The following is a 17,558-nucleotide window of genomic DNA, read 5'->3' as shown; positions in this document are numbered from 1 at the left end:
TTTTATGGTTTTTAAACTCAGGAAAAGTGATGGGAGTTTTGTTTGTGCAAGCACACCTGAATCAGTTTAGGTAAATATGATTATATGTGCCTTTTTAAGATTCATTTAGGATTCTTCATTCATGGCTCAGCGAAAGCTAATTTTTTAAAATGCTTTCTTTATCCTTGTTCCAAAAACATAATTTGCTTGGTGTCATTCTCATATTCTTATTAGTGACATTGGAATCGATACATTCAGAGTTCCCTTCTCCCCCATTAATTTTTCCCATATATGTGTCCAGCTACTGGACATTTTTGGAAACTCCTTTGGGAATATCATAATCTGCTTTTCTAATCCTAATCTTACTTTTTCTAATCTAAAAATGATGCTTAAAGCAAAATTTCCCCTTTATAACAGAGAAGTGATATCTTTTCTTATATATATAGCATTCTCAGCATCTGCCATTCCAGGCCAATGTTTCTCTTTTATCTCCAGCTGGTAAAAAAACAAATCAACAACCCACTGAACAGCAGAAACAAAAATGCTGCTAGACAGGAGAGTAAATTGTAGTAAAGATCAGCTTTAAGGTACTTCACTTGCCTTAGAGCCCTTTCTGACCTTTGTTTCATTATTTGTATGATAATGGAATATTTCTTTCCCTTTTCCCTGTACTAAACAAAGGGAAAGTTGCCAGTTTGTGTTGCTGAGGGTGGTTTCAGTTACACAGCAGTCTTGGCTGGATTTGGGGGTTCATGCAGAATTTACCCATGTGTTACCACCTGGGAGGAATGCTTCCTCCCTCCAAGCAGCGTTCTGGGGTTGCTGTTCAGCCAGTGTGCAGCACAAGGTTCTGTGTGAGCTGTGCATGCTGTGTGCTGGAAAAACAGCATTTTATTGTTACCCATTTCTTCATGATGGCAAGAGGTGGCACTTTCCTGTTATTCAGTACTGAGATTTTGATTGTGATAAGATAAATGCTGGTTTGCTAGGGTCCCATCTTTCAACCTTTGCACCCATTCCATTTCCATTTATTTTAACAGAGGTGGAGGAGTTTGTCAACCTCCCTAACAGGTGATTATCAGTTTGCAAAATCAGGCTGTTAATGTCAAACCTCAAGAACTCTTTATAGGAGATTTATAAGGAATGAATCTTCGAGGAAAGAGTAACCAGAATTTTATCCAGCATCCTTGCACTAGAGTAATTGTTTGATCCCAAAACCCAGCCCTGGGTTACACCACTCGTGACCGGCCGCCAACTGGGTTTAACTCCATTCACACCACTCTTTGGCCCGGCCATCCAGCCAGTTTTTTACCCAGTGAAGCCTGTGCCCATCCAAGCCTCGAGCAGCCAGTTTCACCAGGAGAATGCTGTGGGAAACGGTGTCAAAGGCCTTGCTAAAGTCAGGGCAGACAACATCCACAGCCTTTTCCTCACCCAATAAGCAGGTCACCCTGTCATAGGAAATCAGGTTTGTCAAGCAGGACCTGCCTTCATAAGCCCACGCGGACTGGGCCTGAGCATCTGGTTGTCCCGCATGTGCTGTGTGATGGCACTCAGGATGAGCTGCTCCATCAGCTTCCCAGGCAGATCCATTAGTTCCATTTTTATTTTTTTTTAAACTGTATTTTTACATTAAAGACTATATTGTGCTTGAAAACAAACAGAGGTTAACATGAAGTGAGAGCTTAAGATGGGTGAAAGTCTTGCATTATCCTGATGCTCTTTGGTGACCCTCTTTGGTGCTGTCCAGCATTACTTGGAACAGTTGTTATTTATTGCTGTACTTGGTTTTGATCAAAGCTTGCCAGTACTACATGTTTCAGCAGCCTCTCTGGTTTTAGGAACATAAAAGATCTTTTGAGAAGATAACTAAAATTATTTGACGATTGTGTGTGAAACAGGAACGAGCTATAAATCAAAATACAGCTTGATTCTTTCCTGCAGACTTAATAAACTGTATTCTTGCATGGTGTAAACCAGCCTTGTTCTATTGCCCTTTTGCTCTTTTTGATGGTGTATGAACTTAATGTGGTTTTACAGTTTCTGCTACCTTCTCAGTTGTCTGAGGCTCCCTGTGGAATTATTCCTTATCAAAATAGCGAAGAAGTACGTGAAGAAGCAGTTAAAGTTGTTAGATAACCATGACTAATGCCTCACTGAAGACTGCTTGCACATGCTGAAATTTGCCTAAGAAGTGACTTAAAATATTTGAATTATCAGTTGCACATCTTTAAGAAATAATTTTACTAAAATAAATTCAAGTCTTAACATTCTTCAGTTAAAATGAAATTAATTCTGGGAAAAAAAGCAAACAAACCATGTAATAGCTTTTCTGGCTATATTTTTCCCGTTTCTCTCTTCTCAGCTCCTGACTGATCACTTGGTACCTTGTGTTTGAGCTTTACTCTTTGGAGTAGTTTGAGCAATATCAAATGACACAAAGATATAAGAAAACTTTGTTGTTACAAAATAAAGATTGGGGTTTTAAGCTCATATCCCAAGTCAGTGCCTTGTAGCATAGACCCTAGGGTTTACTGCATCTTCTGAAATCAGCACATTTCATAAGACCAAACACCTTTGAGGAAAATGGTGTAACTCAAGGAAATCTCTTTACATGTGATACCATTTTCGTTTTTCCATGGTATTAGTGGAATCCCATTTCCTTCTTGTAGGCTTTCATCTTGTAATGCGTCAAAAAATCTAAGAATGCTTTCATTTTAGAGCTCTTTTTATTAAGCCTCTGTATAAAAAAATGGACTTGAAGTGTGTATTTCTCTGTGGCCATAGGTCAGTGTGTACATCCAAATGATCTTATGCATTTTCTGACCTTTAGAATTTTCCATTAAGAATGCAAAATAAAATCTTACTTGTGAAAAGGTGAAAGACTGTGTCTGAGAAAACAGAAGGAATGTTGTACTCAACAGAAAACTGAGTATTAAGAATAAAATTTATCAAGGCAAAAGATTAAGTAAAAACAGTCTATAATTCTCCATACTGAAGTGCTATGAACTTGCATAATAACAAATAGAGGCTGGATTTGCTTGGTTTTGAGTGCATATTTGACCTACTTCTTGTTGCTGAAACCTTGTGGAAAGATTTGCGTGATTATAAAGTTAACTTCATTGGGTTCACCATTTTTCTAAGTCATATTAGCCACTGCAAAGTCATTTATAGCTTGAAAGCAAACAATCGTAAATGCTGATCCATTCATAGTCTACCATAAAATACAAGATGGGTTATTCACTACTGTCTGACGCGTGCTTCCCGCTGCCACGGAGAACAAAATGACTCCTTTTTAAATTGTCTATATATATAAACGGCATAGGGACAATCTACAATGAGGGATTTCATCCTGAGGAGGTACACTGGAGATTTCCTGTTGGCGACACAAAACTCATGTTTCTAAAGAAATTGTCATCTATTGTTTTAATATTAGGAGTTTTAATATTGGGAAGTTTTCATACTGTGAACTATGCATTTCTGTTTTGTTCATGGATGAAGAATTGGCCTTGGAACTAAATTTTTTAATTGATAGGTCTAATTGATCATGACTTATTTGTATTCGTGTGTGGAAGGAATAAGATAAAGCCAGTAATATTTGGTTTTTTACTACATGCTTCTAAAGCTGCATTTCTATGATGAGAAATGAGAAAGAAGGCAGTATAAGTTTTGACAAAAGCAAAACAAGCCTGTCTAACTAGGAAGATGAAAGCATATACAAAAATGCTTAAAAATGGGAAAAGAATGTGATAGAAATTGTAGTGTAGAAAATTAATATGGAAGTGAAGGGACACAGTGAGAAATACCAAGCCAAAAAAAGTTAAGGCGATGAAAAGGAATTTGGTAACTGAGGGTAAGAGAGATGTTATCAGAGATTCTGACCTGTTTCATGATGAGGCTGACAGAATTGCTAGGGAAGAGGAGGAAGAAATGTTCAGTAAACATAGCTGTGCTGCTTGGAGGGGATAGGACAGAAATTTTATCTTTGCAATCTGATAGCATTTAAGGATGACATTAAACAGCAATATTTGCATTTACATTTATACAGCTTGTCCAGCTAACCAGCACCATGGAGACGGAAAAGAACTAGCTGAAGGGTTCTCATATCATGCATGTTAATTCTCTGTAAATCTGCAAATACAGGAAAATGTCCAGAGGGTGGAAGAAAATTATTGTTGTTCCAATATTTTAAAAGGAGAAGAGATGATCTGGGTGATTATAGGTCTGTTAAACAGGCAAGAAATTAGAATAGCAATTGTAGGACGTAATACGTAGTTAAGGAAGAGTAAATGGTCTATAGTGCCATTTAGTACAAGTTTATCAGAAATAGATCTTTCAAACTAACACGATAACCTTTCTGTGAGGATCATGTTTAATTGTTGAAGATAATAGTAATGATGTAGTACTATTATACAGATCAGAGGACTTATGTAAACCATTTTATTTATTATCTCAAAGAGTGGCTTGATTAATCAGCAGAATTGTAGCGTACGGACACAGCATCCCTGGATTGGAATGAAGATCAGTTAAATGATACGCTTCAAGGTGCATCTGGTGTGGGGGAGATGGGGCAGATGGGAAAGGCATCCTTCGGCCCTATTTCACCCTTTTTATCAGTGGCTTAGTGGAAACATATTATTGCTAACAAAGTTTGGAAGTGGCATGAAAACTGGAGGAATTTATAATGTCATGACTATAAGGCAGTGTGGATTACTCAGTGACCTTGACTGAGGCACCTGACAACTGTTGCAGTACAGAGAAACACCAGGTTCATAATTTGCTTGGCCATGCTTACAGGATGTCCTGGTGCACCATGACAGACAAACATTGTAGGATCACTTGTGAGAAATTAACCAGAGTGTGCACCCCGGATGTACGGGAGACAGCAGGAGTTGGCGGTACCACTGTTTGGTTTTTGCCCTTGGAGAATGGAACAAAATAAAGCCTACTAATATTTTATTAACATCTTAGTTTAATTCTGTCTGTTGGCTGAGTAGCCTGTCCTACCATAAACAAATCAAAGCAGATGTGTTCCACATGCCCTCCATTCAGCTGTAGGCAAAGCTTACCCACGTATCTGGTACAGCGTATGCCTGAATAACAGTGAGAACTGTCCTCAAAAAACTTCCTGCAGTCTCTATTCTCTTCCCTTGAGACTAATTTGAGAATAACACTTGTGGAAAGAAACACATCCCTAACTATCAGTATTATTTGAATTAAGGCACTGAATATTTAAAACGAACTGAGGAAAAGAGCCCCCTAAGAGTATTGCTAGAGATTAAACCAAGCAGCAAAGGGGATGTGCAGAATCTCAAGTGTATAATACTCCTGGTAAAATAGTCACAGTGTATTTATAGAGATGCTTACTTTCAGTAGATTTGAATGAGAAGAAAACTTGAGATAAATCCTCTGCAGAACACTGCTAAGTAAAATTGTTGGTCTGGTGGGCAGTTTGTGTGCGGAAGACTTGCCTAAACGTGCTGTTGTTTTGCTTTATTATGAGTTTTGCTGTGTAATTTTATTGCGATGCTGATGAGGTTTTCTGTCTTTGGTGCAGATTACAGGACTGGCCCTTGCTTCACTTTGGTAACCAACCAGATGTGCCAGGGACAGCTCAGTGGAATAGTCTGCACAAAAACCCTTTGCTGTGCAACAGTTGGGAGAGCGTGGGGCCACCCCTGTGAAATGTGTCCCGCCCAGCCACATCCTTGCCGCCGAGGCTTCATTCCCAACATTCGAACTGGGGCCTGTCAAGGTAAGTTAGCAGCAAAGCTTCCCCAAAAGCTGCTGAAATTGTTACTGTGTTAATCTTAATTGAGTTACACTGCTGTGAATAACCTGTCCTAAGTCATTCTCAGCTATACGTGTGAAGAATGGAAAAACATTGTCAGATGCATTACTTCATGATTCAGTGAGTGCCTGATGTTCAAGTGAGTACATTAGTAACTTAGGTCATGTGAGAGCAGCCAGCATCTTAATGAATTTCTCACTGCCAGCAGCCCTTTCCCTTGGTTCTGTAACGGTGTTTTTCTGAGTGTACCACTCAGCCATTCCATAGAGGAATTCATTCTGTTTCAGAAAGCACTCAAAACATGCAGAAATCAATCTGTGGCAATACTGTTCCATTATCCAGTGTGGGATTTTTTAGCCAAAATTTGTTGATTTTGGATTCATCTTGGGTGTCTTATCTCATGTGATCTACACAGCTTTGACCTGGAGAAAAGTGCCTGTTGTGCCATTTGAAATGCCCTATTATATATATTTTAAACAATTTTGAAAATGCATTTGTTTCAAATCGTAAAATCCACCCAGATGTTGCTTACTTCTTTCAGAGCATGCCTTACCATAGAAAGTCCTTACACTGCTTTTGGCTTTTATTCTAATACTTCCAGCTGTATAAATTCTTTTATTGTCTGGATGTCTGGCAGGAAACAGGAGAAAGTTAACAGGGGCAGCTATGTATTAAACTGATGTGGATTATACATTCCCAGGACCATATCTCTGGGGCTAGTTTATTTCATTTTGTCTAACATTTTCTAGTAAGTTACAATATTTTTGAAAATAGAGGAGATAAATAAAACTACCCATAGATTTATAATATTTAATCATGAAATTACTGTGAAGGACTTCAAGGCATTCCATTGCATTAAAAATGTAGATACCCTCTGTCACAGGCCAAGTCCTGCCTGGCGCCTGCATGATGAACAGGCACGATGAACTTGGAGGTGGACACATTTGTGTGAGGCACGTAATGTGTACATGTTTTGACCTCAGCCATTCTGTTCCCCCTCTCACTGTAAAGGTCAGGATTAAATTGTGCAGAAATCTGTGAATCGAGGTTCTGGACACTTCTGAAATCTTATGTGCATAAATATGTGGCCCACACCCCTGAACTTGTGCCACACCTAGTTATATCCCTTTTGTTTGTGTCAGGGAGAAGCTGCAGTGACCTCTCTTAAAGGGTTTGTGCATTTCGGAATAAGGCTACTTCTGCTTGCTGCACATTTCTTAGCATGCTGCTACATTTATGCTAATCTGTATGCAGTGCCAACACAGTTTTGGCCCTGTATGTTTGACTTGTACTTTCCAGTTTTCCCCTCTCTTGTAATGTGTTCATAATTTCAACAGATCTGCTGCGGAACCATATATTAGCTTTATTTTTCATGCAATTGTACTAAATCCAGTCCTTTTGAAATCAGATAACAGCCATTCAGACTGAAGACATTTCAGGGATTTCACATCCATATTCAATCTAAATAAAGGAAAGCAGGTTAAATAAAATCCAGGTTCTCTGAAGAGAAAAAGGAACCGTTATTATTGTGTGGAGAAGTCAGAAAAAAATAAAACAGAGGGGAGGACAAGTTTATTTTAAAAAGTAAATAGAATATCACTGCCCACAGTTTGACTTTGTCTGGCTGGCTGAAAGTTAAACTAATATCACGGCTGAGATTTTTAAAGATACAAAGGAGGAAAATGAAAGCCAAAAGGTGGGATTTTGAAACAGACATTGTGACTCAGGAGCATGACTTCTGTTTTTTTAATTTTTTTTTTTTATTTTTTTTTTTCCTAAAGTCAGTACAGTGCCATGAAGTCTGGCTGATGACTGTTATTAAAGCACGGCGCATTGCTGTAGCTCGAGTCCCAGCAGCAGTATGGCTGTGTCGGGGGTGCTGAGGCTGTGCTGGTTCTCTGTGCCTCCCAGCACAGCGTTAGCTTGGGCACAGCACTGCTCCGGCTCTGCTGCTGCACCCCCGGCCCGGGGATCTTTACGTAACGCTCTGCGCTGTGGTACAGATATGCCCCTTGGCGTTCCTGAAACTTCCTACTTGTGGCTCCCAGGGAAATTGCCTCTTGGCCTTTTGTACAGACATAATACTTTGCTTTTCAGACTACAAGACACATTACAGCTGGCTCTCTGGGATTTATAAAGGGAGATTTGAAGGCGTCATCTCCTTCAGCTTCTGTCCCTGTGTTGAAACCGATCCTAGTGTGAAGCCCAAGAATTCAAGAAACCGGGTTTTACCAGCAGCAGCTGGTACTCCCTGGGGAGATGGGGGAAGCACAGGCGTTTGGGTTGGAGAGTGGCAAGTGCTCTGTTTGCTCCCCAAGGACGGGGAGCAGCAGACACAGGGCAGCCCCTGGGGACTGTCTCCTAATTGCAATGCCACTCCTCCTCCTTTGGTCTCTTTTCTCTAGCTGTTACTAAGCTGTAGCAACACTTTCGCAGCTAAGTCAGGACACACATGTTGTTACGCTAGAAGAGCTGCGAGGCCAAAATCTGGGGCCTCTTGAAAATGCTTGTCTTGAGCTTCCTACATAGCCTGGATACCATCTTTGTTGTTTCTTTTCCTTGAGTGAAAAAATTAAAAGCAAAGACAGAGAAGTAAAGGAGAAAAATCCCTCCAAATTTATGAATGTCTAAGCAGGTCATTAATAATTCTTCCTGAGACATTAATTATAGCTATGAAACTTCTTGAATCAAACCCTAACCCCAGATAAGGTCTTTGGTGCTGATCTTACCTGAGTAACAAGTGAATCATTTCCATCAATAATGACTGTGCGGGTCCCCACGCCTCTCCAGGAGGCCCCTCCATGCACATTGCACGCTGCTCCTCCACAGCTCCTGCATCTCCAGGGCTGGGCACTGTGTGGAGTTGCCAAGATTTTCAAAGGGGCAAGTAATTTTGGATGCCCGGCTTCAGATACTTGAAAGGAACCTGGGTTTTGGCAGGCTGTGTTCTCTGTACATCATTCCCCAGATGTTTTGGAAAAACAAAGCAATAGCAGTTAGATGTTTAATGTCTGTAACAATAATAGCCATGTGATTTCTTGCAGAAAATATTTAGAGTACTGTACTTAATCATACTTTGCATAGAGTAATTACAAAATTAGTGTCTGTCTTCTCAAGCAAATATCATAATATTGTGATGGGTGAAGAATGGATTTAGACATATTTACTTTAATTTCTGTGTAGACAAATTATTATGGCTGTTTTTGAGAAATGAATTAAAAGTGGGTGTTTTTTCCTTTTTTATATGATAGATGTGGATGAATGCCAAGCCATCCCTGGGATCTGTCAAGGGGGAAATTGCATTAATACTGTTGGATCTTTTGAGTGCAAATGCCCAGCTGGACACAAGTTTAATGAGGTGACACAAAAATGCGACGGTAAGAACTTTTAGGACTTTCTTCTGAAAGTAAAAGGGGAAAAGTCTTCTTTTTGGGGCCAACTTTGTTTAGAAGTTTGTAACAAACTTTCCAATCTCTTTTGCCTTGAATATGCAAATATTATTCTTCACAACAAATAGGAATAACGGTCTTTTCTTCTTCTAAACCAGAGAATCTTAAATATTGGCCCTGCAGCTTTTTCCAGCCTTTTATTCATGTAACATTTTACAGACTTAAAGGTACATCTGAAACAAATTAAACATTAAAACTAAAAATACGTTATAACAGATATGTTGCTTTAGAAATGCTTGAGACACACGTCTCTCTGTGGATCTTTTAACCAAAATGTGTGAATAACTGGAAGGTTCAACACGTTCCCACTTACTCAGGTAAACTGCATTTAACATTAAGGGGTTTGACACTGCTGAGTGAGGACTGCAGGACTATGCTATAAAATCATCTTTATGGTTGCAGATGTTAAGGAAGGACAAACATTTTATCTTTCCTTATTGGTCATCCTATTTTGGAAGTACAACAGGTGCTAGCTATTAGTATGGAAATTTGCATAGTGTGATTATGGAATCTTACTAATTTTTAACTGTGATTTGGTAGTATTTTTTCTCTCTATAATATAATAATCAGGCTTAGCGGTCTCATTTGCTTTAAGAGAATTTTGGATCCATAAGGAACATAATACTAAAATGTGTCAACTTCGTAGTTTTGATTCATCTTCTTTATGGTGAAGTCCAGATAATGTTTAAACTCTTACAACTGATTATCCTTTCAGTCATTAGATGAAAACTAATTAATTTGAGCAGACAAATTTTGTAAGTGGTTAGTGATTTGGGAATGACAACTTTCACTATCATAAAGGTGTGTGACTGTGACAGTAAGGTGTGTGCATCCTTCACCCTTTCTTAGATCAGGGTGCCTTTAAGGAAGCACTCAAAATTTTTTAGTCATTTTAGAAGAATTATGACTCTTTCAAAAGAAAAATCCCTATTTCAAGCGAAACTCTATCATTTAATCATGGATTAGGGAAAGCAGTTTCAGAAGAGTTTGTACACAGCACAGTTTTACAGTTTTCATATTGACTCCAGTGTTTTTGGCAGAGAGTAACCCACATTTAGGGTAGAACAACATTGCAAGTGTTTCCTTCTGTATATGAAGTACCAAGATCATGTCGAATAGGAAAGACTGAACATGAGCCTTGTTAAGTATTAGTACTTGAAAAACTGAGAACTTAGGCTTGCATAGGCTGCACTGTATAAACATTCCTATGGTATTTTTCAATTGCTGAATTATGTAAAAAAAGCAAACAACCCAAATAATGAACGAAAAAAACCAAACAGCCACCACCTCCAGAGCCTGCACGTGGTAATAGTTGAGGGATTGGACTCAAGAACCTGGGATAGCTTGGTTTGTTCCCAAATCCTGCCACAAATTCCCTGCCCTGTCTTGTGAAATCCCTTTGGTATGATCACCTAGCTGTAAAGATAAGATGAAGTTTTCTTTCTTCAATTCCATACCTGCAAGTTTTTGAACCTTGTCAGACAGAGACTTACTTTCAGTACATCTCCATATTGCATGTACCAAGCAATTTGAGTTAAAGATATGTATGTATTAATGCAATTAAAGAATTAAAAGTAGCACCCTTATACCAGTGGCATGAAATAGGATAGTGATTCAACAGTTAAGAACATATTCGTGTAACAACACATTCTGCTTTTTTAAATTACTTTTTTGCAATTTAAGTTAAAATCTCCAATCTAAGACAAGGTATTTGCCATACAGTAATTAACTGTAATTCTAAGACATAATAATTAACATCTGATCATGTGCTTGGTTTAACTTCCTATCCAGCAAGTAGGACTTCCACTCCACTCTCATGATACCCCCCTGCAGGGCTGGGTCCAGCTCTGAGGCCCCCAACACAAGAAGGACACGGACCTGCTGGAGCGGGTCCAGAGGAGGCCACGCAGATGCTCAGGGGGCTGGAGCCCCTCCCCTGTGAGGCCAGGCTGAGAGAGTTGGGGGTGTTCAGCCTGGAGAAGAGAAGGCTCCGGGGAGAGCTTATAGCGGCCTCCCCGTGCTTAAAGGGGCTGCAGGGAAGATGGGGAGGGACTCGTTATCAGGGGGTGTAGGGATAGGGTGAGGGGTAATGGTCTTAGATCGTGGATCTAGATTAGACATAAGGAAGCAATTCTTCCCTGTGAGGGTGGTGAGACACTGGCCCAGGTTGCCCAGAGAAACTGTGGCTGCCCCCTCCCTGGCAGGGTTCAAGGCCGGGTTGGACGGGGCTTTGGGCAACCTGGGCTGGTGGAAGGTGTCCCTGCCCACAGCAGGGGGGTGGAACTGGATGATCTTTAAGGTCCTCTCCAACCCGAACCAGTCTGTGATTCTCATGTGTCCTTCGTTACTGATTTAGTAGAACTTGCAACTCCCTGCTGAATTACCAGTACTGGTTTTTCAGTGGTAGTGACATCATGATAGAAATCATCAGGTACAGTGAGACAATACAAACTGAATTTAAAGTGTTACGTTATTTCACTGTTTCATAGAACCACTCCTCTTCAAGTTTCATAAAATTTATTTCATAAATACTTCTTTGTGGTAATTGGGGGATGTAATCGTTCCTGGAGTGGCATTTACATCTGCGAGTACATCGAGTATACTTACCTTTATAAAACTTGCATACTTAACAATGACCATGTTGCTTATATGAATGTCAACACTAATATAAATACTGAAATACTGTTTGGGTTAGGCTCAACCCTAAAATAAAGAGTGATGATTTTGCTTTTAAAAAGGTCGGACTCTATATAAACAGCAGCAACACTGGCTTTAAGATAAACATTGGTGAATTTGAGTCAGAAAATGCTTGAATCTGATCCATTTACGACTGCATTTTTCTCTGTTAATTAAGGGCTTTATTCAGACCAAAATTCAATTTCCACATTTTTTGTCACTGAGACTTTTGGGACTCCTGTGGAGTATAATCCTGGAGCAGAAGCCAGAAGTCTCTTAGCAGTGCTCCCAGGGCACTCGGACTTGAGGCTTTGGCAACACCCTTGAAGTAGCACTGAACAAAAAGTCACACCCCTCTCACACGCCCAAGCGAGGAATGAGACCCACATCACGACAGCTAGCAAGATGCTGGGGAAGAATGTGTGCACAGGGGGCCCAAAGCCCCACACTGCTTAGGATGGGTCAGGCTGCAAGGTCTGGTTATCTGTATGGCACCCAAGTCCTTCCACTCCTTTCCTGCAAAGGCAAGGGGCCACAAAGGTATTAAAGCATCCAGTGCTTTACCTAGGGGAAGAGAAATTGATAATTTTTATATCACTCAATATTTGTATTACCGTCTTCACAGGAGAAGTAGAACAGAGATCCACTCTACTTGCTAAAACTCTCATTAACAGTCCTGTGGGATTTTGGGTGTTACCCCATCTGTTGGGGTCAAATTCCAATTTAGGCATTACATTTAAATTCCTCCAATCATATTTAATGACTACGATATTATTCACTCCTTGCCTTGGCGTGTTGGGTGGTGTTGCAGTATTTCATCTCAGAAATTTTTGTGGTTGGTGAAGTCATTATTACAGCCATGTGTCTATCTCTTTGTAGATCTCTGGAGGGAGAGGTTGGATAGAGTCCTGTGATGCCATTATTTCTGGCTGGATTCTCCCTGTCGGGAGAGCAACTGGGTGGTTGTACATGGCTGTGACAGGCAGTTGTCACTGATCACTCTAGGGAATAACCTCCCTTTATGCTCTGCTTTGCTGACTCTTGTAGGTACCATGGAAAAAAGTGAGCTGATTTTTAGCTCAGCTGGACTCCAGGTTCCTAGAAGATGAGAGCACTGCTAAGTAGATACAGCTGCATTGTTAAGACAGTGACTGGAAACCAAGGGGAAAGTAACTACACATCACAGGCAGGCTACTGATGGTAATTAAGGAGCAACTGGGGCTGGCATAGGTTGTTATTCACATGACTGTAGATAACAAACTCCAAGCTATGGGAGAAACCCTTCAAGTTCCCTCTGTTTGTATGTACAGCTATGATCAGGTATTAAGGTATCTGTTAGGTTTTTTCTGTAGACTTTGAAATTTTTTCTGTATTGATTGTGTGATGATGTATTGAGATTCGTTAGGGAAGAAATTCATGATACGGACTTTTATTTTAAAATTGCTGACAAAATCTAGGAGGAATTGTGGACATTGCCTGACTTCTGCAGTAGATATTTCACTTAGTGGAGAAAGCCAGGAAAGGTAGTTTTTGCTGCCTGCAGTCATCCTGCTTTGAGGTATGATCCTGTCAGGTTGCATTAGTTAAACGGTGCCTAGCTGCTCATGGCTTTTATACGGCGGATTTCCAAGAAAAACCCAAGTGTGGTAAGAAGGATGGGTAATTCAGTAGGTGCTACTCTTCCCTTTGAGTCAGCATTGAACCACTGCCTCAGTATGGTGCCAGGAGATGCTGTGCTGCTGGAGACACCATGTGACATAACAGTTAAGCTCCTGATCACTGTGGCCGTTACAGGTCCCATGACGGTTTTCTTAATTCTAGTGTGCAGAATTCAAACTGGAGGGATTACAACTTATTTACCGTTAGTAAATCCCCTCTGCAGTTTAAGATTTTCATCCATCATTATTAAGCAGTAAAGCGAACTCCCTAGCTTTTTACAATTTACAGATACAATATTTTCTCAGGTTCTGTTTCGCTTGTGTTTATAAGATGCCCAACAGAAGATCCTGATTCAAAACTGCTGCCCCAACCCTAGTGCATAAGTTAGGGCAGATTTCAGACCACACGGAATTTGGTCATTAATACTGATCATAAAATGCCTATTCTTGTGTCAGAACTAATTTAGCTAACCTGCCCCTGCTTCTCTTTTTGCCTTGAAGATATTGATGAATGCAGCACCATTCCTGGAATCTGTGATGGAGGAGAGTGTTCAAACACAGTTAGCAGTTACTTCTGCAAGTGTCCTCCAGGGTTTTATACAGCTCCTGATGGCTTAAAGTGCATAGGTGAGTAGAATCCTGTAAATAAGACGACATCAGTGTCATGAACATTCATGAATATCTCAAGTGGGTAACAGCACACCAGAAATGTATTTCAACTCGTGATCTTGAAATCCTTCTTTTATGTAGAAGTACATCATGTGTCTATATACGTACTCCAAAATGAGTTATCTATTTGCAGGATGTGTTTCCTCTTTCCCCCTTTGCTGTGACCTTCACTTCCATTTTTCTTGCAACAGTTTTTCTGTTACGCTGTATTTGTTGCCTTAAAATGGGCAGAGCTTGTTTAACACATCTCCTCAATATTCTTGCTCTCATGTTTGTCTTGGATTTATATTCACGTCCACGTTCTATTCAGCAGTCATTTAGAAAAACAGATATACTTGAGAAAGAAGGTGATCACACCAAACAGCTTTCTCTTCCTCATTTTAAGTGTTGTGACCCGAATGCAGGTATTTTTCATTAAAGGAAGTAGTGTGATAACCTAGGTGTGGGACATTTGTATCTGCTTTCATGATATTGATGATTTGACATCATGATGATACTGTTCCTTCAGGTTTTCACTGTGACAGGTCAGGAACCTGTTTTCCAAAGTCCAGATCAGGAATCAAAGGACTGTGTGAATTAAGACTGTCACTGCAGTGCCAAAGCCATGAAAGAGTCGTGTTAGCACTTATTGCTTCTGGGAAGCATACAGCCTGCTCCTAGGCGGGTCAAGTATTCAATTATTTTTTTTTTCCTAATTTTTATGCAGTAATTTCTTTTTTCACTGCTAGTGCTGAATTCTAAGCACTAATTCGAGAATCAAATGGAAGATGTATTTCCTCAAGTTTTGGTTTGTTTATTTAAAGGCTCAAAACACTGTGCCATCACTGGGGTTTAGGAGAGCACCTTGTGTAGTACCTTTGGTAAAAAATCATTTGGGAAAAAAATGGGGAAAAAAATAACTTCACAGACAGAAGTACCGAATGTTATTAACTTCCCCAAGAGATCTGGAAGTAGTTTGGGTTATGATTCATTTTGAATGATGCCGTTCTATTTCTGCAGGTTGTGAAAAATGAACTATATTTCTTCTGTTACCAAGAACAGCATTTTGGTAGATTGGATCCATGCCAGCAGGAGCTGCTTTTATTGCTTCAGATGAATAGCTCCTAAATGACTATGGATCATTAAATCATTGGGTGCTGCTTGTACTTAATATTGATGAAGGAGAGTCACCTTTCTTTTTGAAAAAAATTCTAGGGATGCCCAACATCCATTTGCTTTATACTTCTTACAGTCACTGCTTAGTCAGGACTGCCCAACATTCCCACCCATGTTACATTCCTGCAGTTTTCCAGCCTTTTTTACCCTCTGTATTTGTAGGCTAAAGTAGTTCAACTAAAGAATTGGGTATTTAAATGATGACAGGCTGTGTTAAGTAATATGCCAGACTATGAGCCATCATTAAATTTTTGGCTTTGTGTCCCAAGGCAAAACGTGCTAAATGGGAAGCACTATTAATTATCTGCAGATATTTTGGATTCATGTCTAATATGCAGATTGCATAGTTGCCATATTAACAAGGACAGAGCCCAAATCTGTATTTGAGCTGGGCAAAACATGTAATCTTGATTTAATTACAACGTGCCTGTCTTAAGTGAAAAGTGTTAGCTGAACGTGTCTATTCGGTTAGAGATGAGGAAGTGCTTCTGAGAAATGTATCCCTTATGGGACTCAAACTAAGCAGAACTGGTGCCAAACATCCAAAGGAAGAACGGGAGTTCCATTATTACAAACCTTAAAAATTAGAATAGACAAAGCAAAGATAATATCTCTGAGAGCTGAAGAGCAGAAACAGAACAGGACATCTCAACCCAAGTACTTGAAATGTGCTATGAAGAAAGCTGCTAGCCCATACTTCCAGCTGGCATAAATTTATTTGGTCAGTGTTAACTTTTCGGATGGCTTATTCTTTTAAAGAAGCAACATTTTTCTTGAAAGTTGTTTTTGTGGTGATTTTTTGCCTTTTCAAAATACTGTCTTTTTTTAGACAAAAATATTAAAATATTAAAAGCTGAAATGGTGAAAAAGTTGTTTCCTGCTGTTCTTGCCCTTATTTGTGTGTTTTACCATTAAAGAGGAGGAAAAAAAAGAATCACTTTTGATTAGGAATATGGAAAGATTCAGCATTTTTTCTCACAAACCTACTGTCTTTTTCTGAAAATGATGTGGCTTTTGGATAATCTCTTACACCCGTAGGTAGACAAAGATGCTTGCTGTATGTTTACTTTTTTATGGCACATTGTGTGCTTGCACAGATCCGATGTAATCCTTTTGCCACTTCTGCCCGTTACTGATTTTAAATGTTTCAAAACTTGGTAATGACCAAAACTAAGAAGGATGAAATGCAGAGGATGATGATAAGATCTGTTAGAAGTCTGACTTCTTTACCATCCACCCTACCACCACAAGAATGTGAATATCTCTCCAGGGATACAGGAGAACAGTTTTCTCTCCAGGGAACAGTTTGCATCAGAGCTTTATTTGATTTTTAAATTGGTAGATTAAGGAGTCTTTGGCAGTTTAGTTGGGTGCCAAGAGAAAATGGAGGAGCAGTCATAGAACTGAGTAATTTTTTTTTTCCTCCATTTCAGATTTCCATTATATGATAATACGAGTGAACTAAGTAAAATTTGGAATCAAAGGCCAACTGACTCTTTTAGCTGTACTGCCAGTAATATCCGTGTTCAGGGTTCCAGCTAATAAAAGGCAGAACCATCACAGACTCTCCCAACATATCACTATATATCAATTTCCTCAAAATAATAAGAAACTTCCCTGCTTTTTTTTTTATATCCACGGGAATAACTAGTAAACTGGAAAGCACTGTTATAGACAGATGGATCCACCATGCCCTGGATAACTGAGATACTGTTTCTTGAGGGAATAGTGTCTGCTGTTGTAAGGTTGTAGCTCCAACTTTTTCCTCTACATTTTGACAGCAAACATTCATATATTTTAGAAGCAAACTTGGTCTGGTTTATTGTGCAGTGTCAAATCACACCACAGCTTATATTGAGTTTGACATGATATGACATATTGTGAAACAATTGGTCAGGGCTTCAGATTTTATCACAAGATTTAATTTTTTTTTTTTTTTTTTTTTTTTTTTTCTCCCATCCACATTTTCTCTCCCTTTTCTAAGCTTGGGGATCTCAGTGCAATGTTGTTAGAGCTGAGTGTATGGAAACTGGGTACAAGATGTTCTCTGTACAGCACGTGCTTACCCTTTTCAGACAGGAAGCCGGCACATCTCCATAAACAATGTGATGGCACCAGTTAAAGCTGTGTTGCTCTTTCTTGCCTGCAAGCCTATATCTTGTCAAATCACTACATACTTCA

General features: G+C 39.6%; 1 protein-coding gene across 4 annotated transcripts in view; it reads left to right on the top strand.

Moving 5' to 3' along the window:
• Positions 1-17,558, top strand: part of FBN1 (fibrillin 1) — a 159,038-nt gene that overhangs the window by 50,170 nt on the left and 91,310 nt on the right. For all 4 annotated transcript variants that reach the window (XM_074917728.1, XM_074917729.1, XM_074917730.1 and 1 more), the window contains exons 7-9: positions 5,537-5,734; positions 9,022-9,147; positions 14,055-14,180. In XM_074917728.1, the coding sequence (XP_074773829.1) occupies positions 5,537-5,734; positions 9,022-9,147; positions 14,055-14,180 (450 nt within the window). The remainder of the gene's footprint in view (positions 1-5,536; positions 5,735-9,021; positions 9,148-14,054; positions 14,181-17,558) is intronic.

The sequence above is a fragment of the Athene noctua genome, chromosome 13, assembly GCF_965140245.1.
Source record: "Athene noctua chromosome 13, bAthNoc1.hap1.1, whole genome shotgun sequence".
Classification (NCBI taxonomy): domain Eukaryota; kingdom Metazoa; phylum Chordata; class Aves; order Strigiformes; family Strigidae; genus Athene; species Athene noctua.
This window is presented reverse-complemented; position numbering and strand designations above follow the sequence as displayed.